Source organism: Phoenix dactylifera, chromosome 4, assembly GCF_009389715.1.
Source record: "Phoenix dactylifera cultivar Barhee BC4 chromosome 4, palm_55x_up_171113_PBpolish2nd_filt_p, whole genome shotgun sequence".
NCBI lineage: Eukaryota > Viridiplantae > Streptophyta > Magnoliopsida > Arecales > Arecaceae > Phoenix > Phoenix dactylifera.
Genome location: NC_052395.1, coordinates 17,370,813 through 17,398,617, shown reverse-complemented (window position 1 = coordinate 17,398,617; position 27,805 = coordinate 17,370,813). Strand labels below are relative to the sequence as shown.

Genomic DNA, 27,805 nt, shown 5'->3' with positions numbered 1-27,805 from the left:
AATCTAGTCAGGAATATAGGTATCCTGAAACCCCCTCCCATGCCAGGATCCCTCCTGGTTGGGAATAAGAATACCTATTTCCCGCCAAACAGATGTGTTCTCTCTAACTTGGGTCAAACAGTAGAAAATAGCCAAAAAAAAAAAAATTTAACGATAATCTATCCGGAGGTTACAAGCAACCAAATGTTTCAGTACCTCACAGAAAAACAAGCTTTGGTACCTGTTATTATTAATCCATATTATTCTTATCATAATGTTGCAAATTCACAACACATCGGCCACCAGAAATCAAAGTAGAAGAGGGTGCCCAGACGTGCCAACCCAGCAAGACAAGTGAGCTTAGGGGCCATTTTAATTTTCGATATTATCAATTGATGACTCAGGTTGCTCAGCTGCCGCCATTTTAGGCGATGTTGTACCCTCTTCAAAGGGCATCACACCATCCTCTCCATCAGCAGGAATCATTCCTTCCTCTTCTTCCTCCCCACTCCTATTGCATGGCACTAACGGTGATCGAACCGATCCCTCATTAGGCCCTTCAGCATCCCCATGGTCCCATGGAGATCCTCGATGCCACTGTGCTGGGTTAGCTGATATTCCTTGCTTTCCATTGTCAATATTACTATACAGGCATTCAGATGTCTCATTCTGAACGCTAGGTGAGCGATCTGGTTGAACCCTTTCCATGTCCTCACCGTTATATGGAGGTGATCCCCTCTGATCTTCGTAAGATGGCATTTTTGATGAATCGACAGGATTGCCAATCTGATCATTGATTGGTGAAGGCACTCTTCTCCTTGATACTGGTGATTCCCGAAGTGTTTGCCCAGCCTCCTCACCATGCCGGTCACCATATTGGTCGATGCCACGGCTAGGACTGCGACTACGGCTCCTGCTTCGACTGTGGCCATGGTTCCAGCTCCTGCTGCAGCTATTGCCCCACCCAACACGCCCCTTCACAGGGCTCGGGCTGTACCTCTGGCTGTTATTCCAGCTAAGGCTGCGACTGCGGCTACGGCATTTACCTCTGGATTTGCGGTCACGAATCTCTACCTCATGACCATCTTGATATCCATGACCATATCTGGCAAAATCATCATCAATAATAAGTTTTTCTTTTTCCTTTTACTCTGGAATGGTGATTCGGTATCCTAACACATCTAAAAAGCAATAATACAGCCACTTGCCTAGAGCCTGGACCAACAAGCTCTCACTGTCCTACAGGGACCAAGTGCGTGAGATGGTTTTTAGTTGAGGCCTTGGGTGTTTTGGAAAGTTGCACATCGTAAAGTTATTGTATATCTAAAATAAGCAAGTCTATTAACACATCTTCCCAACAAACCCTGTTTACTTCCAACTATCACCAGACAAATCATCAGTTATTCAGATTATTGGTAATGTAGATATAGCAGCCATGATTTACAAAAGAATTAGAAATATTAGTTCAGTTGGGGACTCCCTAGTAGATACTAGTAACAGATTCAAACTGTGCTAAAGATCACCAGATATGAAAGCTGTGCTGGCTCGTTCTCATGTCATGACCATGATAATATAGTCTACATTATAACATTAGAGTAATATGCTGAATAGATTGTCGATCAAATATACTAAACAAAATACCGTTAATTTCTTAGAAAAACATTTATCTCCAAAACGATGTTACTGGTGGATTTTTAGTAAAAAATTAGAAATTATGTTCTTAAAAAAATATGTTCTAATTTAAACAAATTATTCCCTTCACGTGACCTCAGTTTGACATGATTTAATTTTTAACCACACTTCCAACCAATCTTTCCTCTTTCTCCCTCCTATCCCCCATGCCTCTCCCTCTCTCTCTCTCTCTCTCTAACCACCCCAATCCCCCCCCCCCCCCCAAAAAAAAAAAGGAAAAACAACAAAAAAAGTCGCAGCCTCTCGGAACCCTGTCTCAGTTCCTCCCGCTCTTCCCCCACGTCACCCTCGCCTGCTGTCCCCATCAATCTCAGTATTATCCATCTCTTTCTATATAAAGCTCCAACATACCCTCTACGGCTCTACCTCAATTCCTCCCTCTCTTCCCCAACATCGCCCTCTCCTTGTATCGCCATCAAACTCAATATTATCCCTTTCTTCACAAAGCTCCAACATATTTTTATTTTATTTTTGTTATCATGCTTCTATTTTCTATTTTATTTTCAATACCTTTCATATATAATATATCTCAGTGACTTACAATGACGTATTTTATTTTTATATATTATTTTCTTCTAAAATGTGCATTTCACATCATGTTTTTTATTATTTAGTAATCATATATCTTTTATTTATTTTCCCTATTTTTATCATTTTTAGTTGATTTTCTTTTAATTTTTATATTGAATTTTCTTTAACCACAAATTTACAGTTTCTACTATCTATTATGTTTTATTTTTTGCAATTATTTTGTAAATTTTTTATTTTATTTTAATTTGTATCTAATATATTTTAATCACTTATAATGCTTATTGCTTCTTTCACAAACATGCGCTACGTGGGCCCAATTTTATATTTATTTATGTTTTTATTTCAATTTCACTTTAAAGCTGATTTACGTTTGTTTTGTGCTTCCATTTATCAATTTCTTATTTATATATAATATAACTAAATGATCATATTAATATTGTTGTCTATTTATTAATTTTCCTCGTATGTGCAATTCACAGCCTTTGTATGCTACTTTAGATTAGTAACTAAGTAGTACTGAAAAAATGTTTGACTCAAAAGGAGTAAAAGTAAATTTACAGTTATAAATACCTATCACGAGGAGGCTCGAGAACATCGCGTCCATGACTGCCACGGCCACTATCTGCTCTACCGGATGGTAGCAGGCCATGCACATCCCTTCCCCTATAACTAATATCACTACGTCCACGCGGGCAGCCACCATCACGAGCAACAGAGCGAGAACCCCAACGGCGGGACTTCCCACCATACCCACCACGTGAAACCATGTCCCATAACTCCTTGGGAACATGCTGGTCTGCCCCTTCCAGAACTTTGACAAGATCTGCTGCATACTTTGAGTCCTGATCGCAGAAGAACGTGTAAGACACACCAGTGGCACCTGCCCTACCAGTTCTGCCAATCCTGTGAACATAGTCTTCAACACCCGTGGGGAAATCATAGTTGACCACAACCCTGTGAATATTGGAATTATAACACATTTATATGCAAAAAAAAAAAACAAATATAAATTTTGCACAATAGTCACCAAAAATGCAGAAAAAGCAATTTGAAGCCATCACAAATCAACACAGAACAACTAGAACTGCATGAGAACTGAGGCATGCAACAAGATGTTCCTGCTGCAGATTAAAATGATGATGCCATTGGCTGGTCCTCCTTTATAACTAAATATCATTAAATCAATAAAGAAAGAAGCAGATGAAGCTTAACCTGATATCTTTGATGTCCAAGCCTCGAGCAGCAACATCAGTAGCTACTAGTATGGGGGACCTTCCAGTTCGAAATTGGTTTAAAACCCTGTTCCTCTCACCTTGAGACTTGTCACCATGAATAGCAGCTGCACCAAACTGACGAGTGAGGGTCCTAGCAAGCTGGTCACACATCCTCTTTGTTGAGCAAAATATTAAGATCTTAGACCCTGGATCTTGGGATCGCAATATCTGTTCCAACCGTCTGAGTTTTTCCATAGGTGTGATTACTTCCACATACTGCAACAGACACGGATAGAAGCAATGAAGATTTGAATACCATCAATTGAGAGGAAGACTGACTAGTACCAGGATAAATATCAGCAATTGCATCTCCCTATAATATTGCAGAGATGCCTAAACCAACAACAAATAGGATATATTTATCTTGCATAAATAAGTATTTTTGCATGATGAGCACAAAAACCTAACAATTCACATTTTTTTCAAAAAACCAATATAGTTTCTTGACAATATGGTAAAAAGAAATAAAATATACAGAATGTGAACTTCCTTGAATTCAGTGATAGTGAATACCTGCGTGATCGCATTGTTCGCAACAAGATCATCTATGCTCCCAATGTTAACCTGAACATGATGAACAAGTAGATCTGCAGCTATTTTCCTAACTTCCTTTGGCCAGGTAGCAGTAAACATAAGAGTCTGCCGACGATTTGGTATCTCTTTCACAATTTTCCTTATCTGTGGCTCAAAACCCATGTCCAGCATTCGGTCAGCCTCATCAAGAACCAGATATGACACCTGACAGAGGCTTACTCTTCTCATCTCTAAAATGTCATTCAGTCTTCCTGGAGTTGCAACCACAACATCTACACCTCGGTCTAAATCCCTCAACTGGGGACCTTTTGGGGCACCTCCATATAAACACTTGAACCACATAAACATAAGATGCGAGTCAACAATAAAACACGATGACTATTAGTTAAGTAGACTTCTACCAAGAAAAAGCACAGATTTATTGAGAATGAAACAGATATGGAATATCATCTGCTAGCATACACATAACATTACAACCAGCTATGTCAATTTCAGGAATATTAACTTTATATTTATGAGCAGATCAAGAGGTCTAGAGGGGAGAGATACATGAGACTCCAGGTTATCTTTAAAAATGAACAAAATTTTTGAGAACTTTAAGTTTTATAACAAGCTGTTTTTGTCAAAATCAAAACTAGCTGTAAAGCATATGCCATCATTGATCCCAAGGAACCATGAAAAACCAACCCACAACAGAACTAAAGTAACTACGGAAGGAACAAACCGTGCACGAAATTCTTGATGCTCTCCCAAACTTCACAGCTTCATCTTGTATCTGCGTTGCCAGCTCCCTAGTTGGTGATAGGACCAATACTGTTGGACCCATTTTAAAGTTGTTACAGAGGCGCTTAAGATGCATGAACCCTGGAATAAGATAACCAAGTGTTTTGCCTGATCCTGTCTTTGCAATGGCTACAATATCACGACTTTGTAATGCAATTGGCCAAGACTGAGCCTGAATAGGAGTGGGAACAGAGAAACCCGCATGGTGTACCTGGAAAAGCAAAAACCCACAAAATCCATGAGGACTAATAGTCTAAAGTACTAGCCTTTTTAAGGGGAAAAAAGTCTCCCTTTTCCCTCTCTCTCCCTCTCTCTCTCTGGAATTGAAGCAGAGGATTAGGCTAATGGCGGTACTAGTGCATTCCCAAATTGTATGTGGACACTTGCAGAAGCAAGCTCGAGCAGGAGAAGGGCCATCACTGCTTGGACCCAAGTGGCAGCTTGAAACAAATCTCTGGATGGAGCCCCAGCCATGAACTTGTTGTCAGAAAGCCTTTCCCATATTGGTGGCCACTTGCAAATGCAAGCTGAAGCAGGAGAAAGGGCCTTCTTTGTCAGGACTAAAGTGGCAGTCTGAACCAATCAGCGGAGGCAGCCGAGCGCCCCAGCCATGAACCAGTCCCTCAAAAAGCCCTCACTAAAATTGGCAGCTGCTTGCAGATGCAAGCTGGAGCGCGCAAAAAGGGCCTTTTTTGGGGGGCTTCTGTGGCAGCATGGCCCAAATCACCAGAGGAAGCTCAGCCACGAACTGGTAACTCAGAAAGCCCTTTTCATACTAGGCCACCATAACAGATACTTCAGCTATATACCTCCCTCCCAGGAAAGAGGGTGGCACGTGCAGCACAGCGTACGACATTGGCTCCGCCCCGGAGCAAATATCGCACCTGAGACAGAAGTAGAGTGGAAAGAAAAATGAATGGGCATGAACCTCCAGCAATTAAAATAACTGTGCAGTGAATGCTCATGAGCACTAGAGTATAGTAAACTTGCACATGCATCACACACCAAAGCAATCATACAAGCAAGGACAAACAAAAGGGAGACTGAAAAATTACCTCTTTTAGAATTTCTGAGGGAAAGCCTGCCGACTCAAATGTCATGTATGGTGCTGGTACATCATCTCCCTGAAAAAAAAAATCAAGTAAAGATAACATCAGTGGTCACTAATGCATAGCATAATGAAAACAAAAGAAGAATTTGAAACAAAAACGAAATATAAAAAGCATCACAAAGAAGAGAACAAAAACATTTCTCTTAAAATATAAAGAGCATCATCAAAAAAAAAGAGCAAAATCATTTCTTTTGACATTTTGAAAGAAATCTATATCTATTGCCATATGATGGAAGCAACAGTTTCGTTTTGGCTACCAGGATGAATGTGCTGCTCCTTTTTATTCTACTATTACGACATATACAAAAGTAGCACTTTCATCCTGGCCACCAGGATGAAAGTGTTGTTCCTTTTTATCTTCATATTCCTACTTATCATAAATCCCCTTCAACATACATTAAATCACTCATGTTCACATAACCAGATTTCTGTCCTGGCCAAGGCGCTCATCCATTGGTTTCTCCCTTTTTACACCTATAAAAATACTAGCTTGTTGCATGTGAAAGCACAAGGGTTATTCAACAATTAATTACGCAAGGTATGCCCATAGTCTGAGTGTTGCTTATGCATAGTGGAGGCTTCTTTTCCCTTCTCTTCTATTGTGTCAGGACACTAATAAAGGCAGGAGCATCCCCTCCCCATCAAGGGAAGTCCAGCTCAGGGGGAATCTGGCTACAAAGGGAGAGAGTATACAAATTTCTTTCCTATTTAAAATAGTAGCAATAAAATGCCACATTCCCATTAAAGCATATTCTTTGTTTTCTGTAGTTGTTAAATATAATAACCATTATAGTAGTTGATTTTTGACTTTTATAATTGTCATTGCCTGTACAACATAGTAATACATTAGAAGTTTAAAACAAATAATAGTATCGCAACCTGTCTTCACTGGCGCTAAGATTTAACACTGAATACCATGATAATGGACCCTCTTGAGACCATCTACCATTAAATAAAACCTAATGGATGTTATTAGCCGTGTCAAGCCTTTTATTGAGGGTCAAGCCTTTTATTGACTTTTTAAGAAATAAAGCAATGGTTGTTATAGTAGCTGCTATTAGCCATTATAAGGGGAATAGCAGATTGTTATTTGATCCTCTATGCATATACATGTACATATGTATATACATACATATGTATTTACATATATTTATATATGTATATTTATAGGTTTAAAAAACAAATTGAGTAATACAAGGTTATGAGTGTCGGACTGTACTAGGCTAGTACCAGCACAGGGCATCCATGTGTGCTTGAATTCCCTGCATTTCGTACTGCTTTGAATGGTACCAAACACATCACTCAATATCGAACTAAGCACGACTGGATATGGCTTGGTGCCAAGCCATATCCAGTACAAAACACCTTCTTTCTTTTTTAGTTTTACCATTTCATTCACTCAAAAAACAAGTGGGAGGTTGATTGTTGGTAGTAAAGAGGTGAGAGGCTCCATTTTCACACTTCAGTATAGCTATGATAAGTTGATAACACTTCAGTGCTAGTCTAGAACTTCTGAAAGCTGGTCCCACCATTGGCCTATTTTGTTGTCTGGGTCACGAGACAACAATTAAATCACAGGTCAAGGTCGATCCTTTGACTTGTGACATCATTAATTTATAAAATAAATAAATAAATGTTCAACAGTAATGACTTAAAAAAATAAATATAAATAAGCATGAAGAAATATAATAATAATCGCTTCTTTACACATGTAACATCAACAAAATAAAAATGATTGAATCTAACATTTTTTGTAAAAATAAATAATGAAGATATTTATTAATATCTTTTACTAAACATACCTTGCAATAATTTAGCATAGCAATGACCATTAATAGGATCCAGATCTAGACAGGTTTTTAAATGATCCTAATCCTGGAAAAATATTATAAATTAATATTTTATTTTTTGAGCATCCTAGGAGTGGTTGACTTGGTGCAGGTCATGGTTGACTCAGACAAGTCATTAGGTGGTTCAAGTTTTTGAAACTTACAGGTTTGGGATTGACCCGATCACTACAAGTCTACAAGTTTCTAGGCATGTCAACCCACCCGAGTCCTAAAATATTGGCCATACTACAACAACTATAATAATATATCATAATTATTCATGAGTGATAAAACTGTAATATAGGAATACTATAACTATACATTATTCTCTAGTTATAGTTTAGCTATAATATGGTTATACTGCTTTTCTAATATATGCCAAGTTGAACATGTGGTAAAATTACAAAGCAAACTGAAGGAGTATATTAGACGAGCTGTAAGAGTTGCACAAAATGAGGACAAAATGATACAAAATCAACTAAGATGGTATGGACATGTAACATGATGATCTAAGGAGAGATACTTTAATTTGTGTAAGGAGACATATTTTTATTAAGGGGGACTCTAGAAAGGAGAGGTACTTTAATTTATGTAAGGAGATGTACTTTAATTAAGGGGGACTCTAGAAAGAAGAGGTACTTTAATTTGTGATGAAAGATGTGGGAAGATATAAGGTTACATGGCTGGAGGTTGTGAGAAAAGATTTGAAAAAATTTGAAATAACATCAAAAGTAACCTAGATAGGAGTGCTTGTCAAAGGAGGATCCATATAGCCAACCCCAAATACTTAGAGTTAGGTTGGAATTGGATTATTAGGGTTATGGTTATGATTATGATACTATAGTTTTAACAAAGTTATATTAAAACTATACTATAGTAAGAAAATAGCAATTCATTCAACTATTATAACATAGTTATAAATAGTCAAGATTTGTCATTTTGGTACCGGATCCCGTCCCGATGCCATTCTATTATAGTGTCGGTACGTTGTATGGTATAAGACGGTGAGGGGTACCGAGTGTCGGTATGATATACGGGACTGTGTACCGGTTTGGTGCCCGTACAATACGGTACGCCTGGTACTATATGATACTGACCGGTACGGCGAACCTTGTATGTAATTACTTCGGCTATAATATATAGTTATAATTCAAATATATATAGCTACACCAGAAGTAGGATGTCATATTAACTCAAATGGCACACCGTACAGCATTCAACATCCACACCATTCTTGATTGTATGTACTATATAGAGATTTAGATCGTCCTTTTAATGCAACCACACCTACGCATAATAAGAAAAACTTTAAGGACTCGTTTGATTCGCGAGAAGAATTTTTTTTTACTAGAAAGATGATTCCTGAGAATATGATACCTAAAAAAAATAGTTTTAGTATGTTTGATTGATCATGAAAAAGCGCACATTCCAGAGTAGCTTATGTTTGGTTGAACATATACTTTTCTAGAAAAGTTATATGAAAAACCTAATATACCCTTTAATAAAGAGAAAGACCTTACCTATGGGTTTTGATTAAGAATACTTTTGAAAAAAAAAAGGACCATAATTCCCAACCGGTAGGAAAGTAGCTACTTTCTCATGAAACATGAGAATCATATTTCTATGGAAATGCTACTTTTCCATCTCTCTTCTTTGAAAACTTCAATCAAACAAGATGTATTTCTTTGTTTTCCTATTCACCACACTTTCCTCCCTTCTTTTTCCGTAAACCAAACAAGTCCTAAAGTATCAAACTAAGAAAAAAATACCAAAAAAAAAGAACCTAGGGACAAGGTGCCCAAATACGTCCAAGTAGCATCATGCTACAGTGTGCTGGCCCATGTCGAGTACCAACACCAACACAACGCATATTGTATGTGCCCTGCCAATTCCATAACCAACATAAGCACGGCAAGCAACACCTAAATCCTTGTTTGCATGTAGGGAAGTGCTTCTTTATCTATCATTTTGTTAGATGGTGTTTGCATCTTCACATAAGCAATTTTTAAAGCCGGAACCATACCGGTGAGCCACTGGTGCGGCTTGGAACGGGCAGAATCATCCGGTTCGGGACGGTTCCGCATTCCATGGTACATACCATGGTAAACCTCATATTGACTTTTAGTTCATCAATATGGCTTGGTATAGAGTATACCATAGGTTACTTGTATTCAAGTACATGGTTCACAAGTGGAATGCTGTGGTCAGGCAGATGGTTTTCTAACTATGATGGTATACTGTTTCTGTCAACCCATTTACACAATTACTGGACAATCAAGAATCCAAGGCATGGCTCCGTAATGGCTATAATTATCAAACCTTGGGTGGATCAGTTATACTGTTTTGGCTTCAATGATGTATTTTCCATCTTTGGTGTTCTTTTTTTTCGTTCTCTTGTGTTATATGCTGTAATCTACAGACGTTGTGATACTTTCCTTTATAATCAAGCTGCAGCTCCTCTTTCTACACCCCCTCCCCCCAACCAAAAAGAAAAGCTTGCTCTATGTAATGCTATCAGATGCTTTTTGAACTAAAGCACCCCCTACAAGTCAATGAGTAAAAGAGAGTCACAAAATGAAAGGACTCTTTAAGGCGCCAACCAAGTTTCTTTTGAAACCTTGGAGTTAGAAATTCACTTCAAGGAAGGCAGATTTTCTTTATTTTTGTACATCTGAAACAGAAGTATACACATCAAATATGCCCCATCAAAAAGAGAAGTCATTTGTTCTACCAAAATCTGGAGCAAGCATCAGAGCGAAACATTAATTCATTGGGGCCCCAGCAAAGATAACATTAATTTATTGGGGCGTCAGCCTAACATAAGAACTTCCAAACAATCAGATGTTATACAAGGGTAGAAGGCTCTACACATACAAGCAAGTAGAAACTCATGCATTAAATAAAAGTTAAACTTTGGACAGCATCTTAGGCATGCCTATCCCTATTATCATAATGCCAAAGATATACCGGGGCTACCATTACACACCTCTCTACCTGACTTTTTTTCAGACTGACTTTCAATATTATTTTATTTTTCTCTCTTGAGGAAGCCATTAATGGGTGCATTCAATGTAAAGAGAAATGACTCTCTTCCCATTATTTTTTTTAAACAATGAATCTGAAACTTTAATGGTCATGCAACAGCAAATGCATCTTAGCATGCCCGATGCTAGCATTTTATATGCTTACACAACAAATCACTAGTCTTTATTTCCTAATCCAGACCCTCTTAAACTCAAGGTTGGTCTCTACCATGAGTTAGCCGCAAGAGTCATGTCTTACCAATGGACTGGATGATGGATGCACCAATAATGAATTGAGGAATGCTAAGGATGTAACATAATTGTCAGTATCACCTACCTACATGAAGTGGTTCAATAATAAACTCCAAAGGAGACAAGTAGACACTACGTAATGAATGACCATAAAGCAGGACCATAAGCACAATAATGGAACAAGTCAAAGCAATCTTTAATGTAGTGAAAGTGAGGAGGTAAATTCACATGGGAGGTACTGACTAGAAGAAGAATGATTCTGTGTGAGTAATTAAGTGATCCAAGGTAGAGTCAAGCTAGAGAAAAGCCCAAATTACAAAGCTAATAGCAAGGAGAACCACTAGCATAGACTCTAGGAATGAATATTACAAGATGACAAGTCCGTTTTCAAGCTGGCAACAGACCTGCTGCCTCACATAGATTCAAGTGTTGTCCATGTTGGTCAATGCCAATATGACATGCACTTCATGGTATGACATATGGCCCCTGTCCTGTGAAAATTGGTCCATTGCAGTCCATGCTAATTGGCAAGGTTGATACATACCACTGTCGACTCATCTTTTCCATATTAATCCCTTTCATGGGGCTAAGCACATGCCAGACACAGCCTGATACCACACCAACCTGCAACTGACATGAGTGAAACATGTGGCAGTTTGATCATTGACCCTACAGAGCTGCCTCGCAACTCAAACAGCAGAATTAGCAGTAGCATTTTAGATCAAAATGGAGTGAAGGACAACCAATGAATATAGACAATTAATGAAGGGCAAGCATAGTGAGAAGGGGGATGGGTCTCGAAGGCATCTAAAGATGGCAATATTGGTATAGAAATCAACATAGATGCGTGGCATGTACACATTAAAGGAAGATGGCCATGATTTGCATATATCCATGGAAGTAGAAATCAGCCCATTGATGACACGTAGTCTTTTCCAATTTTTTCATTTATTCAAAATGTATTCTAAATTATATATAAATAAAAAAACAAGTGTTTTAAGATACATGCTACTCCATACCCACACTTGTACCCATTCCAGCACGCACTCCCAATTCTAACAACCAAGGAATAAACCTTTTTGAATAGATTCCCCCCTTCCAAAAGAGAGAGAGAGAGAGAGAGGGGTTAGATCAAAATGGAGTGGAGGACAACCAATGAATATAGACAATTAATGAAGGGCAAGCATAGTGAGAAGGGGGATGGGTCTCGAAGGCATCTAAAGATGGCAATATTGGTATAGAAATCAACATAGATGCGTGGCATGTACACATTAAAGGAAGATGGCCATGATTTGCATGTATCCATGGAAGTAGAAATCAGCCCATTGATGACACGTAGTCTTTTCCAATTTTTTCATTTATTCAAAATGTATTCTAAATTATATATAAATAAAAAAACAAGTGTTTTAAGATACATGCTACTCCATACCCGCACTTGTACCCATTTCAGCACGCACTCCCAATTCTAACTACCAAGGAATAAACCTTTTTGAATAGATTCCCCCCTTCCAAAAGAGAGAGAGAGAGAGAGGGGGGGGAAGGGGGGGGGGGGGGGGGGGGGGGGGGGGGGGAGTTTGATACACAATCCTAAAAAAGAGAGGAAAAGGAACTTGTACACGAAGAATCTACTGTAAGACAAGTCTCTAACAAAAACAGCAGATGATAAAATAATATCAGATATAATTTTCATGGTCGGATTTTCTACGAACATATCATATGGAAAAAACCCAAAGGAACAATAGAAACTCAAAGTATGAAAACTCTCAGAAAATAAAACCTGTAATGAATCATTTAACAAATAGCAAAAAGCTTGAAGGACAGAAAGTGCATGTATTTATCAACTAATTGTCTCCACCAATCATATCCAGAAAGAATATAAAACTAAAAGAAAAAAACATACAAAGAACCAAAAGTAAAAAATAGACAATAAATATATAGTTTCGAGTTTATTGAAGTTATCATAAAAGCAAACATTTAGGTTTTATACTAATGTCTAACTGACCTTATCAAGTTGAGCATTCAACAAAGAGTTGGGGGATATATGCTCACTCTATTTACTTCATGGCTATAATCATACTTAAATAGAGAAAGGTATTTCTTGATTAGGAACTTAAATAAAGGCAAATTCATGTGAATAATATAACATTATATGATGAGCGAGTTGCATAGTTATTGAATTGTATATGAGCATGCAACATCAGAAGCAAGACCTAAAAGATAGGGTTCTAAAAAGGCCCTATACAGATCTGCACGCAAAAACTATTTTCAACAAAAATGAAAGGATTTCGGTCATGTTCAAGGCATCATTTGATACTTACAGTGACTATTATTTCATGCTGATGGCGATATGCTTCCACAGACACAGAACCTCTCCCATCCGACGATGATCTATGACCTCTGGCAGATGCCATCCTCGAATCCTGTGAATCCTTTGCACCATACCCACGGTTATGACTGCTGCTACCTCTGCCACCTCCATGCTGAAATAAATCAACGCAGGTAATCATCCTTTAGCATCAGCCACTTAACCAAGAATCACATAACATCTGCCGTTTGAACTTAAATAGTCCAACATATCATCAGAATAATCAAATAGCAAGACAAACATATAAAGACCAAGAAACAGAAAGAAAAAGGGAAAAAAAAAAAAATCTTCCTTGGTTAAATCCATATTTTTACCACACAAAAAAAAAAAAAACAACCAACCTGATGGCTGCTGCGAGAGCGGCCGTAGCGGCCATCATCATCATGAGAGTCCCGCTCCCGCTTCCTCTGCTTCTGATGGTGGGATTGAAGGACGGTGGAGCTGACGGCGACGGAACCAGATTTCGGAGGAGGATGAGAAGGGAGAGGCAGCAGCAGAGGAGGGGGAGCCGGGAGATCGGCGACGGGCCGCTCGTACTGGGTGACGTTGGTCTCCGGGTTCCAGTAGTAGAGGTAGCCCGTGCTCCCGTCCACCAGGCCCTTCCAGGGCTTGGGGAGCCTCGGGTCCTCCGGGGCGTACCTCGGCCCGCTCGACAAAGCCGATGCCGACGCGGTCATCCTGGGAGATCTTCTCTTCTATCGCCCGCAAATCAAATCAGCTATAAAGAAAGGATGGGAGAAACCCTAGGTTCAGAGAATGGGCGAAACCTAACTTTCTTGGAATCTTGAGAGAAGGAGAGAAGGATAGTAAAAGGAAATACCGCGCTCAATCGATCGATTGCAATCTGGAAGCAGAAACCCCAGAGAGAGAGGCTGAGGGGAGGACGCTGGCCTCCGCTGCTTTCGGAAGATGAGATTCCGGTGGGGAACCCAAGGCTTTTCTGGGCCGACAGAGACACGGGGAATCCGAAGTATCTCCCTCACGGGAGCGCCACCCGTCCCTTTGTAATGGGAGGACGGGTGGAACTCGGACCCGGAACGACACTAGCCAGCCGGCAGCATGGATTGGGCCCCACTTGGACTTGACGCGGATGTGTATTGGCAGACAGATGATCATGTGGGGACCACGCGACACGTGGCACCAACATGCCGAGAAATTGCTAAAATAACGTAAAGAGTTATATAAATTATTAGCAAGGTTTAAATTAAGGGCGTTATTACCGTTATAACGGCTGGTTTCTGTTATGTTATATATATATATATATATATATATAACGGCTGGTTTCTGTTATGTTATATATATATATATATATATATATATATATATATATATATATAAACAAAGGAAAGGATAATGGTCATTATGATGTATTATTTATTATTATAATTATAATTTTAACTAAATGATAATTGTTATTTTTTAGTTGTACTTTTCACTGTATAAAATATATTAAAAAATCATCAAATTTTCGTGCATTGAGCGATCCAATAAGTAATCCTTTTATCCAACGAGCAGCAAAAGGAAAGATAATGCCATTTTTTTCTTGTTATAAGGTTGTTATAACCATTTTATCAAGGATCATTTTTAACATAAACATTTGAAAATGCTACTTTTAGGGTAAATAATAGTCATTTTAATTATTTTAATAGTTCTAACATGCTTCCATTATAGTGGTATAACATATTATTTAAAATTTAATTACTAGACTCTAGCTTGTGCAATGAATGTGGATTTACGAGATTTTTTTTTTTCTTGGAGCTTGTTTAGATTGCCCTATAAAATTGGACTAAAATTTTCATAGAATTTATGGATTGAGTCAGTACAACCAATACGATCACAAGCTACATACTGGGCTCGACAAAATATCTAAAAATAGCTTTGGAATAGGCCGGCTCGAATTCCGTATTGAAAAAAAAAAAAGACATATTGAGGTTTTTTTTTTTCCTTATGGGATTCAGAACGGCCCACTTCAAAGTTATTTTTGGTTATTTTATGTTATTTTTGGTTATTTTATGAATACAGGCCTAACCCAGCATATATCTTTTTGGTTGTGTTGGCTCAATCTACGAATCTTACTATATTTTTAGTCCAATTCTATCGAAAAATTCAAACATGCTCTTAATAGCATGACAGGACTAGCGTATACAAGAAAAGTAATGAAAAGACAAAAAACCTGTATATGCATTTTCGTGGGAGTGAAAAAGATGAACACGGGTTTTTTTTTCCGAGAACTAAAGTTGTATAGCCTATTTATTTTGTTGGTGATAGAAATTTTGCATTTGATAGAAAAGAGGGACGGCATGGGGGAGATGAGGAAAACCAAACTCTAATAGCATATGTGACATGGCATGTGCTTGTGGACCGCCTTATTTGATAGACATCTATCTCTTAATGGTGGCTCTTCATGACTGCGTAGCATTCTACGGTGTCGTGCGCGCACCGTAGAGGATCTATGCTTGAAGAATTCACCCTTCTAGGAATTCTGTGTTGGATGCCCACCTCAGATATCTCAAAGCGCTCCAAGCTTTCCTATTTATCCATCTGCATAGATCTCAAAGCAAGCAATGGAAAATTCAATGGTGGGTTCATGCGAAGGAAGGTGAATCCTTTCGTGCGAGAGATAGCGAGCCCGAGTCCTATAAGAATGCATTTTCTCCCTACAAACAAATATGAGAGACTATTTTCTATTTATAATATTATTGCTATCAATAAAATTAATTTTATTTGAATAAATTATAAGATTTTTAACTAAAGAAAGAAAAAAGAGATTTTTAAGGATGGTGGGATCGAGGACATAATTAGAGCTTGAATATTCCCATAGGACTAGATTGAAAATCCTATAGGAATCGGATTTGTTGGCCCATCTATCTTGCATTGTTTTAGAAGCCTACCCAAATCTAGTCCAAGTCCCAACCTTTGGGAAGCGGAAAGAATAAAACTTATAAAGGTTCTTTTTTTTCTTCTCACAGAATTTGGGCTAAGTGGTATTTAATTGATACAAGGCCACGCTAACATGGACAACCTAATCTAAGAATTCTATACAATTTTCAGCTTAATCCTGTTGGAATATTTAAACAACCTCTAACCAAAGGTAAAAAGAGTTATATCTTTTAGTTATAGGCCAGAGCTCTTGGGAGAGATCCTAGCTCGGCTTTATATCCAAACGTAAAGCCAGCCCCAACCCTTTTGCATTATATATTAATGAAATAATAAATATAAAAATATATAGAATAAGATCATATGTGGCCGGGGGGAGTTGGACCCTACAATAAAATTAAAAATAAGTGGCTCCCATTCCAGGCATTTGGTTAGAGAGAGTATTCCCATTTCGATTCTAAAAAAAAATTAAAATATCCCAATCCCTCAAAATTCAATCCCTACTCTATTATAGTATTCAAAAAACCATTCCAATTTTGATTCCAATTTAGATTACGAAACAAACATTCCAATACCTATTTTAATCTATTCCAATTTCGATTATGAACCAAATATGCCCTAAATATATATGAATATATGTAAATCATTGGGAGCTCAAAGCATCAGACGCAAACCATAAATATTCCCCATATAACCATAAACAACCCATTATAAAAAGCAGGAACTGCAGCATCAGCACAATGACATGCACAATGATCTCATCTTCCAAATTTTTGTTGGAAAGATGAATTTGGTAATCCCCAAAACCTAAGAAAAAAAAGTCATTTCCAAATGCCGCAATACGGCTGCAATTTTGTTTGCTATCAGCTTTTTTTATGTTAAACCGCCCTCATACGTGGTTACAATTATGAGAGGAAGGGAGAAAAAGGCATATGCAGGGTGGGCATTTTGGAGAAAATTGGTACTCAAATGGCCTCACATACACCTGGAAATTTATTATGGACAATTTTCTTGACTGTTAGAGCGTGCTTTTTTTACAAGAGTCGAGATACTCAAGCCTGTTTACATCACAGAACTTTCGGATAATCTCTGTGGCTGTCAGTTCATGTACAAACAAGAACCAAGCAGATCATGTACTTGCACTAGCCTGAATCAGATCATGTACAGAAAAAAGACAGAAGCTCACTACTGTTGATTGAATAGAGCCCCCGTCTTCTCAGCCAATCATCTTCCAGTTGCATTGGTGAGAAGAAATTTGGAAGCAACTCGTAGAGCAGATGAAAACACTTCACAATTGGAGTAGTCACTTCACTCACCAACAACTTTATCATCTAAGAGAAAGGATGCTCCACAAGCTCCAGTCGCAGATGACTCTTTCTCCAAGCTGAAGAATGAGCAGTTCTGAAATGCATCAAGGCTGCTGGCTATTAAACGACTCAAGCCACTGAGACTATCTCCAAAAACTAGATCTTGGCCATGGTATCTAGGGGACGGCATATCCAAGTCCAATGGACCTAAAGAATCGGGCTGCACACAGTAAGATGAAACACAATCACGTTATCCATCATTGGAATTACCTAAGAACCTCAGGGAAATGTCAATATTTAGAAGAGAACTAAATACCCAATAAATGTCTTGGAGACAGGGATCCTTTTGAGGATTATCTCTGTCATTAAAAGACGAGTCTTTGTCGGATTCAGGTTCAGCTGTCACATATTCATTAGAAGGATCATCTGCAGGTCTGGATTCAGCAAGTTCCTGACAAAGACAAGAAATAATAACCATGCTCATGAAGCTGATAGCCATTCTTCCACGAATAAGATAGTTATTACATTACAAACCTTAAGATAACCCTGGAACCCTAATGAACTTGGATAAGTAATTTCTCTGGAGGCTCCAATAGAGGAATTGGTCGAAGGATTTGAACCATCTCGCTTCATAGCTGGAAAGGAAAATTCATCACAAGTTTCTTCAGCATTCCAGATAGATGCCTGGAATGCCTGCGTGGTTGGTGGCAGCAACTGATGACCAGATATATGAGCAGCAATAGCTGCATCAAATGAATCACAGCTAAAGTGTATCTGCTGAAGGCATGAAGCACTTGCTCCAGCAGGGGAATCCAGGCAACTGTCCTTAGCAGCTTTTGACGCTTCAGATAGTAAGTCCCCGACACTTACATTGGTTAGACTATCAGCCCATTCTCCAGCAGACAGTGTGACACATTTCATTCCCGCATTACCCTGCAATTGGTGAGCTCCAAATTTCACAAATTATGCCATGTTGAATACATGCAGCTGGAGAATCTACTAGAATAAATTTTAATAGAGGAAAACAGAAATACCTCATCCTCCTGTTGTGGTCCACTACTCAGATCTTTAGTTTCTTCTCCACTCCTGGAGAAAGGTTCTTTTCCAGAGTTCTCTGGAAGTTCGTGCATAGGTTTGACACAGTTAACTTCATTCATAGGCTCAGGAGGATCAATATTTGATGTTGCAAGAGCTATTACAGATGTTTGTTGATCTTCTGATAACTGCTGAGGTTGACCAGAGAATTCTCTGATAGGTGGAGCATCAGTGTTGATGCATTTTGCATCAGGGCCACTCATTATGTTATTCCCATTTAGAATGCCTTCAGACAGCATGCAGTTCTCAGATTGAATAGGTGTAGAAGGTACATGAACAATCCCTGACCTCAATTCCACACTGGACAACCAGCCATACCTTGACAGAGAAATCAGTCAGCAAGACATCGTGCAAAGTTAATTTCAGAAAGAAATTTTGCACTCTTTGCAAGACGATAGTATGCTTAGCTTAGTATGCCACTGTGTAAATAATTATATACCTTAAACGAAAAATGGCAGGACTACCAATGGTAGCATACACATCTGCTGCACTTGCAGCAGTGTCTGTGATAGCCCACCTTCGGCAACTTGCTAATTCCAACAGCTGAACATCATAGGGGAAAAGCATGAGTTCTCCAGATGCAATGCTTGAGTTGCCCCATTTGCGATTGAGATGGTCTAGAACTGATGATATCTTTTTCCGAGCACTTAAAGTGAGCTCCAGATGTGGATTGTGCGCATCCTATGGTGTCAGAAAAGATAAGACCATAACTACCATTAACATAATTCGACAATTTAGAAATCAATATAGATTAATGTATCCAATGTAGGTTTCTGTTCTACCAAGTGAGGTCGAAGGTTTTCCTGTCCCAAACAACATGCAACAAACTACATGACTTACCAATCAAAGAGGCCAAATTTAGGATTATGGCTCTTGAAAGAAACACGCAAAACTGTAACTAAGAAGTTTCTATCCACACAAGTAGGCAATGGATGGCATTTTCCAAACCATTTCACCAAGAATTATAATAGAGACAGATTAAAACTTCATATTTTACAGTCAATTTGAATTGAAAAGAACAATCTGAATTATCATCATACCTTTTCCAGTGCTCTGCGGGTACCTTCATCTATCGGAAATAACTGCAGCTTCAATTTCACACGTGGTTGCATAATTGTTTCAATCTGATGGGAGCAAATTTCTACCAATATTTGACAGCATGGAGAGCATGCAAAGTACCAATAAAATCAGTATTATTCTGGCTAGGAAAAGTGAAAACACCAAGGTTGTTAATCGCAATTCAGTCCAATTAAAGACCATACCATTATTACAGTTATACATCTCTTTTGGCAACATATTGCAGGTTCTTCCATCAGAAAAACCATTTCTATCATTGGCTGCTCGCTCCAACTGTTCAGCAGCATCAGCAACCAAGGAAACACCAGCCATTGCAGCCTCTTCCCAACTTCTATATTCAGCTGAGGCAACAACACCTAGCAAACCAAGAGTAGACAGATTCAAATTTATCCATGTATTAAGCTATACAACACAATTCAGTCATAGGCTAAAGCTAGAGATTCATTAATGTAACATTACTGTCAATCAGGACATGCCATGCAGCTGGGCATGACCATGGACTAATGAAGAGGCTGACTGCAGAAATTCAAAATGTAAATGAGAACATTTGGATATCACCTGTTCTTCGTTTTTGCTTTGCAGTTTTCATGCTGGAGTCTCCTTTACTGAAGTTCATGTTTGCATTAACATTGCGCTTGAAGGAAGCCCCTTTAGTAGCTCCTACTTTATTAGTGGTTTGAGCATCAACAGTTAGCAGCTTCAGTGAACGAGCATCATTCCCTGGTACCCTACTGACAACTTGTGTTGAAGGTGTAGGTGAATAAATATCTCCATGAGGACGCCTTCTTTTAGTTTTGTTGCGGTCCTTTAAAAGTTGATTTTCCTATAAAGCATATTTGTTTATTCATATGCTAAAAAAGAGTTTACCTAAATATTCTGATGAAATTAAATAGAACTCAAGTAAAGAGAAGAAAGAAAGGAGTAAAAAACTAACCAAAGCTTCTACAAATATTTTAAACCTTCGAGGCTTCAAATGCAATTTGGAAGCAGTGCAGCTATACTTTTCAAGTAAAGACCACCTGTAAAACAACAAAGATCTTAATGCTTCTCATCTTTTCATGCACAATGAAGATAATTGGCCTGGACAAGTTAAAAAGAAAATTGAAAAAGAAATAAATGATTTCACAGATGATATATTGACGAGGTGATTAATACGTAAAAAAAAAAATAATAAATCTTGGTCAATCATTTTACAGTACACCAAAGTCTTCAATATACATATTTCACTTGATTTCATTTCAATAACTCAACTAAGCAAGGAAAAATCCATCCAAGCATGTACCATCTATTTCATTTTGATAACTCACCTAAGAAAAACAACTTCATATAAGCATTTTCATTCTATTTCATTTAAATGACCCATCTAATCAGAGAAAAAAGCAAGTCTAAATAAAAACACTTGTCCATTATCTCAAAGTGTACCTTACCCATCATGATAACAAAGCTTAAAAAAAATAATGTAGGTTAAGTCATTAGAGCTTGAGGTAAATGTGTGATCAAATAGTAGTCAGATGAATCTTAGAAAACATCAAAATATTTACTTGTTCAAAAAGATAAAATAATAGTTTTGGTTGGTCCTGGCCAAAACGAGCTTAAAACTGGCCAAGAATGACTGATCCAAAGGTTTGGGTCAATTTTGGGTCGGTCTTGGCAGAAACCGATCTGTTTAGGTCAAAAGGTATTGGTTTCAGCCGAAACTTTAAATCTTGCATACTGAAAGCTTGGCTGAATGCTCACCACTCTTTTTCTTTTGTATCTAATGTCTTTTGATTGTAGTCATTGTACATTTCTAGCTTTTATAAGTGAGGAAAATGATCCCAGGCAATATGTTTGTTTGGAAGATATGAAAAGAATTTTCAATCATTAATGATTAAACATAAAGATAATGGATCATTTTTCTCATCCTAGCATGTTATGGATCAACCTACGAAAAAAATATTGAAAGGAAAAAAATCTTACAATTATTGATTTTGGAAAATTATCTGATATCATGCAAAAGCAATCAATTTTTTTATAAGGAAACAATGATAGAAGATTAAATTTTGACACGAATTTATTTAACTGTAGATACTTCAAACTATGGGCTCTTGATGTGGCAAATGATTGGTGGGCTCAGATACTATACGAGATGATAACCTTTGACGCCTCATATTATCAAAACAAGATGGGATAATGCTGCCATGCCAACATCTGATTCTTTAGAGAAGGGAACCAAGTAATATAGCATCTGGGTACTGGCCCAACTAGTCAAACATTGCACATGTGCCCCCATTAATACCTAGATATGCAACAAGTGCGGACATGCTGCTGAGTCAGCTTTACAAAACTTAAGCATCCACCCAAACACCTTGTCATTCCTGTTATGTACTATAACAATGGAAAGAATATTTGCAACTTAGGGATCTGTAAATATTGACCTAATATGCACATCATACAAAAACAAAATAATAGTTACCACCGAAGCATTGCAGCATTGGTATCTTTGGAGTTTTTTGCATCAAGATAAAACCCAGGACCCAGAAGCTTATTCATGCGTCTCACAAGACGATAATAATAATGCCTGACCTGCATATCAAATAATAAACATTGAAACACAAATTAAGAAACTAAACTCCAAATTCATAATATTTTTAGTGCATGGACATGACCACCAGATTTAGTGAAAACTTACACAATGGAAAATTTAAATTTTATCAATATATATATAGAATACAAGCTTAAAAAATATGAAGAACAATAATAGTACATGTGTGTATATAGTAACGAAATGTTATTAAATAAATATACTATAAGGTTACGAGAATATTGAAAGGAGACAACTATACAGGTGCTAGAAAAAATAAAATATCCATGATTTTCATAATCCACTGTTTCTTACATTAATATCCATGAATATGCAAGAACGGTGACATGCCAAAATAAGACAACAATCTTAATAAAGAAGTTACAGAATACTAAAGTTGACCAAATGACTCTCCCAAACTACGTCTCAAAGACAAAGTTCAGGATATTTGGCCTTTCTTTTCCATGTGATGTAATGCATTAAGGTGTACTTAAATAATTTCCTTCCAGAGAAAAAAGACAGCATTATCCTATGCATTTGAAATTGAAACATAACTGGAAAGAAATGAACCTTAAAATTCCTTTTAGGCGGCCAACAAGTCTTACAAATGCCAGCAAATTAATAGGACCATCTTTTAGCTATTTAGTTTGTAACCAAATAGATATCCCATCTATACATTCTTTTTTTGATAAAACTTCTTTATATGCTTTTATGACAAAAGGCGCTCAACATCCTACAGTCGGATAGACTATGTATCAAACCATAATTAACTATCACTATGTATCACATTGTAGTCTATACTACAGTTTTAAGTTGTGAGTGTAATATGAGGCATGACATAAAGTGATGCACTAATAAATTGGACAGAATGATCTAGGATGTAAACTGCCAATTTCTGTCATACTGTACCATTATGTCTTTCATGGTGGAGACAACTGGACAGTATGGTCTAGGATTTAAAGAAATAGATAAGCTCTTATGGACATTCTGCATATGCGATCCATTCTGTAGGAATAATGCCCGAAGACATCGCAAACAAAGGGGAAGTTAAGCGTGCGCTTGAAGAAGCAAGGGCACACATTTTCATATAAATTTCTAGAAAATCTTTAGTATGATGTGGCTATAAACTCGAAATAGGGAGATTGTAGGGCCCAGGATCACCAACTTTGCTTCAACATTCCTCAGTTTTTAGAGTATCATAGAGATAAAGGAGAAATCGAGGGTCATGTTAACACCTGAAAATTGATGAATGAACGAATGCAAGTGGTCAAGACCACTAATGGGGATAGAAAGGATTGAAGTTTTGGCTTTCAGTTAGTTTTGGCTGGTTTTGGTTGATTTTCACCAAGTTTGGCAAGACAATCTTGAAATAGGCTTCCATTGCTGTTTGGGGACTAAAAGCGGCCTTTTTCTCGTTTTATAAAATCATGGTGTGCAATGAGGAACTGTTGATATTGCCTCAATGTCCCCAGCTTCTTTCCTTCTGCAAGCGGAAGATGGGACAGATGCTGTTTATCGCTCTCCCACCCGAAGAGCAAGTTCTTCCCCTCCCAATCAGTGATCAAAAGAAGGAGAAGGCCAAACTTTCCTTAGATCAACATGAATCAGCGCTAAACGAGAGAGAGAGAGAACAAAAGGAATCTACCTTCATTGCTTCTTTATCCTTTTAAAAAATTGCTAAAAAGTAAATATGGTAAAAGCAAGCAAGAACTACAGGAACTTTCTTGCTTTGAATTATTGAGTAAATATGAAAAAAATTATAGAAAATGGAGAGGAGGGTGTGAATTATAAAAAGCAGCTAAATTTAAATTTTCAAAAAAGAGAAAATAGGGAAGTTATATTAAAAAAGTTTAGGAAGTTCAGTGCATTTAGCACCAATACATTTTATTTGCAGCTTAAAACTCCCCAAAGTACATAAAATATCATTTTTTCTGATCTAAAACCAGCAGATTATCATTTTTTATCATCAGCAAATATCCTCCTCAGAACATAATTCATCTCTAATGTCATTTTATCATTTAATTACTTCTGTCTTATATCATCTAAAAGTTCAGAAAAAATATATATAATACAGATTTGTGAGCAAGAACTTCTACCGTAATGCATTTCACAGTTAGAAAAAGCTGGACCTTGGATGCATTACATACATCGAGCATTTTCTGACAGGAGCCAGAATTATCCTGTCAATTGGTATTAAATAAGCTATTTTGATGAAATTCAAATCTAAACAAAGATAAGAAACGTGCTTAATAATCACCTTCTTGTAGATAGTTCATCATAAAGCATATCATCCATCACACATCGAATGATTAAGTTAGCTTATGCAGAATAAAGAAATGAAGAATACAGCTGTTGACTATGTACCAACTACTAATCTATGAAGGCATGAAAAGAACAATGTGGAAGAAAAAAACTATTTTGTTTGTAAATGTATGCACCTGATCTTTATTTTTACTTTGAACTCGACAAGTTATCTTCTCAAAATTCTGTGACAACAGATGACATGTCAACTGCCAATAGTTAGAAAATAAAACAAAGAAGACTTCGTTCATGAATATCAGAGGGAAATAACCTTGCCAACTTGTCGTAATGCATTGAAAAAGTTTTCCTCCTCCTGACGTGTCCAAGCAGCCCATTGTCTTGTAGGTTTTTTGGCTATATACAAGCACCAGAAAACAGAGTATATATATAGCTCATACAAGAAGTAAAAATCAGTATCTGTATGAACGATGTCTACAACAAAAAAGGGAGAATATATGCAAGCTTTCAGACAATTAATATACCTGGTTTCTGAGTAACAACAGCCATTGGAGAGGATGAAGGGAAACCAAAATCGGCCTCCTTCATCAACACATTTTCTGCTAAAGGAGTTCGAAGTTCCATATCCGCTTGAGAACCCATAGTTGTGCAGAGCTTCATAATTCTCAGACCTCATATCTTAGATCATGCTCTCTATAAACTTCATCGTCTAAAAATCGTTCCTAGATATTTACACGAGCCTGGTGACATCAATAAAATTGTCTTAATCCAAATTAAACCACGGAGATAAGACCCAATGCATAAAAATGTAAAACTTTTTAGAGTAAATCCTATCAATAATCTATTTTAACTTGGCCAACAAAACCTATAACTGGAATAGGACATTTTGACACTAATCCCAATCAAAATAAAACTCCAACAACAAACTTAAACAATTCAAACCCAAATTAAGACAAAAGTGTGCTCATAAATAATGCAAGAAAGCATCTTGTGAGATTGTAGAAAGATGCGGAAAGAACAAAACTGATCCAAGAATAAGATGTAAAACAAAGTGCAGTTTGTCCTCCAAATCATCTATAGCCAAAGGACATCCCCAAAAAATAATCTTGCTTTGAATGTTGGAAAGAGACCTAAACAAGACAAATCTAAGACTGCTTGAAGCTCAAGCTCTAAACACAAAACAGATGGCCCAAACTCTAAATGGTGCAGAAAGCCAGCGACAAGAACATCGATTGGTTAATTTGAACATTCCATTGTGAAATCCTTGATGACTAAGCAAGGTGAAAGCATCTCTATTTTCTGTTTCTTTTAATTGGAAGTGAACTTTCCAAGTCAGCAAAACCTACAGCATACATGGACATTATAGAGCTAATCTGCGGCCACGAGAAAAATAAAAGTCGCGGATTTCTCTAAGGGTGCATGTTCTCCCAAAAATTAACTATGCATTTAGTTAGATTTCAGTTTTCTAAATGTTTGAGATAATTACTGGAAATTTTCTGGCATAGTTTGTGGTTGAGGAATTATGCATCTAGTTAGATGTATTCTATATACTCTTTTTCTTTACACAATAGCATCAACAACACAAATAAATCCAAATATAAATTAATTTGAAAATACCTTCCTCAAATCAATGATCCAAGTAATCCTCAAGTTCCCCTATCCCAGCTCACTGCTTCCAACGAAGCCTGGGATAATGAAACATAAAAATATTAAATTCCTCAATAACTGAAATCGCAACAGAAAAGAAATGCAAGTGTCTGATCGACAATCAGTCATAAAATCCATAGACTATTCTATTACTTACGAGCCTCTAAGAGACTCGGAGAGCTTCAACATAAGAAATAAGCATGCAAGATCTACGCGTTTGTCTCTCTTCAGGGAATGGGGGAATGATCTTTTATTTGTAGATGCCTTTAAGTTCAGCATGGCAATAATAGAGCTAGGGTTTTCATCCGAAGACACAAATAGAAAGAACGAAAGGGAGAGAGAAAGAAAACAAAGAAAGAAAGGCGAAGGCTTGATTCAGAATTCTCAAGTTGGTCTCCCACAACCGTCCGGTACAAAAAATTTTTGCGGACGCAGCAATTCAAACCTATCCGATCCCGTTAGCACGACGATGAGATCTAGAAAGAAAGAAAGAATACCGAGAAAAGGAGGAGGATAATAATAATAATAAGTGCGAGAGAAGGGAGGAGAGGAGTATGCTCACCGGCGTGGTTCTCGTTGTCGGTGCCGGTGCCGGTGCCGGTGCCGGCGGTTCTTGAGCACCAGAAAAGGAAAGGAAAAGGGAAAGGCCGACTGGTCTACGCCCTAGCCGAGGAGAGAGGGATGCAAGAGGAGCAGGGTGGCCGTGGGCCTTGGGACGTCGAAGCCTCCGGTCTCGTTCGCTCACACGGTCCGGGTCCGGGTCCGGGTCGCACCCAGCTAAAGCCGCAACCGACTATTCTTTAAGATAAAATTTTATTCCACAAAGCCAAGCGGATGGTGAAAATTTAAATATTTTTTTTTACATTAATATCCTCTTAAATATTAAATTTTATACAAATATTCTTTTAAAATTAATATTTACATGTATACCTTCGTAAAATACTTGATTGCTACTCTGCCCTCTTTTTTTTATTTATGTTTTTGCATACGTACCCATACCATTTAACGCCATTAAAAAATTAACGATTTCAAATTAAAATGACTAAAATCTTCTTAATAAGTAGATATGCAAAAAGAAATATTTATAAGACGATCACGATGGATGGCAAAAAAGTAATTTTAAATTTTTATTTTATTATAAATTAAAATAAATATGATTTTTATTAACGGTGTTAAAAGAATCGTTATATTAGGAGCATATGTGCAAAAACAATATTTTATGAGAGTAGAGAAATAAATATAAATTCTAAGAGGGTATTCACGTAAAATTAAATTTTTATAAGGGTATTAATGTAAAAACTCCGTTTAAATTTATTGGCTCTGTTTGGTATTATACGTGGTTTTATGTTTTTATTTGGAATAAAACTTCGGCTACGCTATACTTTTATTTTCATTCTTTTTCAAAAAGGAATAAAATTTTGCTATCAAAGCTCTAAACATGTTGCAACTAATATTAAAAAATAAAAAGATTTCATAAGTAGTCTAGTCTATCTTTCTTCTTGATTGCGCGAAAATTAAAATAGAAAACAAGAGCAATACAACGGTTGCTCACATCAGTCTGGCATGAGCGCTACCTTCAACATCAAGAGACATAAGATGATATAAAG

At 37.4% G+C, this 27,805-nt stretch overlaps 2 protein-coding genes across 6 annotated transcripts; both read right to left on the bottom strand.

The window, feature by feature from the left end:
- Window positions 1–128: 128 nt before the first annotated feature.
- LOC103708171 (ATP-dependent RNA helicase-like protein DB10) lies at window positions 129–14,400 on the bottom strand. Of its 2 annotated transcripts, XM_008792973.4 has the most exons (9): window positions 14,194–14,400; window positions 13,715–14,091; window positions 13,327–13,488; window positions 5,849–5,917; window positions 4,735–5,004; window positions 3,990–4,340; window positions 3,415–3,692; window positions 2,773–3,156; window positions 129–1,084 (listed from the first exon to the last, which is right to left on the bottom strand). In XM_008792973.4, exons 2-9 carry the CDS (start codon window positions 14,048–14,050, stop codon window positions 352–354), a joined length of 2,583 nt encoding a protein of 860 aa, XP_008791195.2. In that variant the 5' UTR covers window positions 14,051–14,091; window positions 14,194–14,400; the 3' UTR covers window positions 129–351. The 2 variants fall into 2 exon arrangements, with proteins under 2 accessions (XP_008791195.2, XP_008791197.2); XM_008792975.4 differs by lacking the exons at window positions 5,849–5,917; window positions 13,327–13,488; window positions 13,715–14,091; window positions 14,194–14,400 and adding an exon at window positions 5,148–5,677.
- A 2,808-nt stretch (window positions 14,401–17,208) lies between these two features.
- On the bottom strand, window positions 17,209–26,941 carry LOC103708172 (TSL-kinase interacting protein 1). 4 transcript variants are annotated; one of them, XM_026805044.2, is made up of 16 exons: window positions 26,761–26,941; window positions 26,169–26,236; window positions 25,076–25,291; window positions 24,865–24,947; window positions 24,731–24,778; window positions 24,389–24,472; window positions 22,185–22,294; window positions 20,664–20,748; window positions 20,288–20,552; window positions 19,915–20,085; window positions 19,693–19,793; window positions 19,092–19,333; window positions 18,592–18,970; window positions 18,092–18,490; window positions 17,874–18,008; window positions 17,209–17,777 (listed from the first exon to the last, which is right to left on the bottom strand). In XM_026805044.2, exons 3-16 carry the CDS (start codon window positions 25,209–25,211, stop codon window positions 17,559–17,561), a joined length of 2,457 nt encoding a protein of 818 aa, XP_026660845.1. In that variant the 5' UTR covers window positions 25,212–25,291; window positions 26,169–26,236; window positions 26,761–26,941; the 3' UTR covers window positions 17,209–17,558. The 4 variants fall into 4 exon arrangements, with proteins under 4 accessions (XP_026660845.1, XP_026660846.1, XP_008791201.1 ...); XM_026805045.2 differs by lacking the exon at window positions 26,169–26,236; XM_008792979.4 differs by lacking the exon at window positions 24,389–24,472 and having other exon boundaries at window positions 26,761–26,940.
- Between the last annotated feature and the right edge of the window lie 864 nt (window positions 26,942–27,805).

Excerpts from the sequence above, each read along its gene's own strand:
- LOC103708171 (XM_008792973.4), bottom strand. The coding sequence starts at position 14,050 with ATGACCGCGTCGGCATCGGCTTTGTCGAGCGGGCCGAGGTACGCCCCG. Across the intron at positions 4,341-4,734 it reads CATCAAGAATTTCGTGCACG|TGTTTATATGGAGGTGCCCC; the intron begins GTTTGTTCCTTC and ends ATGTGGTTCAAG. Across the intron at positions 3,157-3,414 it reads TTGGACATCAAAGATATCAG|GGTTGTGGTCAACTATGATT; the intron begins GTTAAGCTTCAT and ends CAATATTCACAG.
- LOC103708172 (XM_026805044.2), bottom strand. The coding sequence starts at position 25,211 with ATGAAGCTCTGCACAACTATGGGTTCTCAAGCGGATATGGAACTTCGA. Across the intron at positions 24,473-24,730 it reads AAAGTAAAAATAAAGATCAG|GATAATTCTGGCTCCTGTCA; the intron begins GTGCATACATTT and ends ACCAATTGACAG. Across the intron at positions 22,295-24,388 it reads TAACTGTGAAATGCATTACG|GTCAGGCATTATTATTATCG; the intron begins GTAGAAGTTCTT and ends TTTGATATGCAG.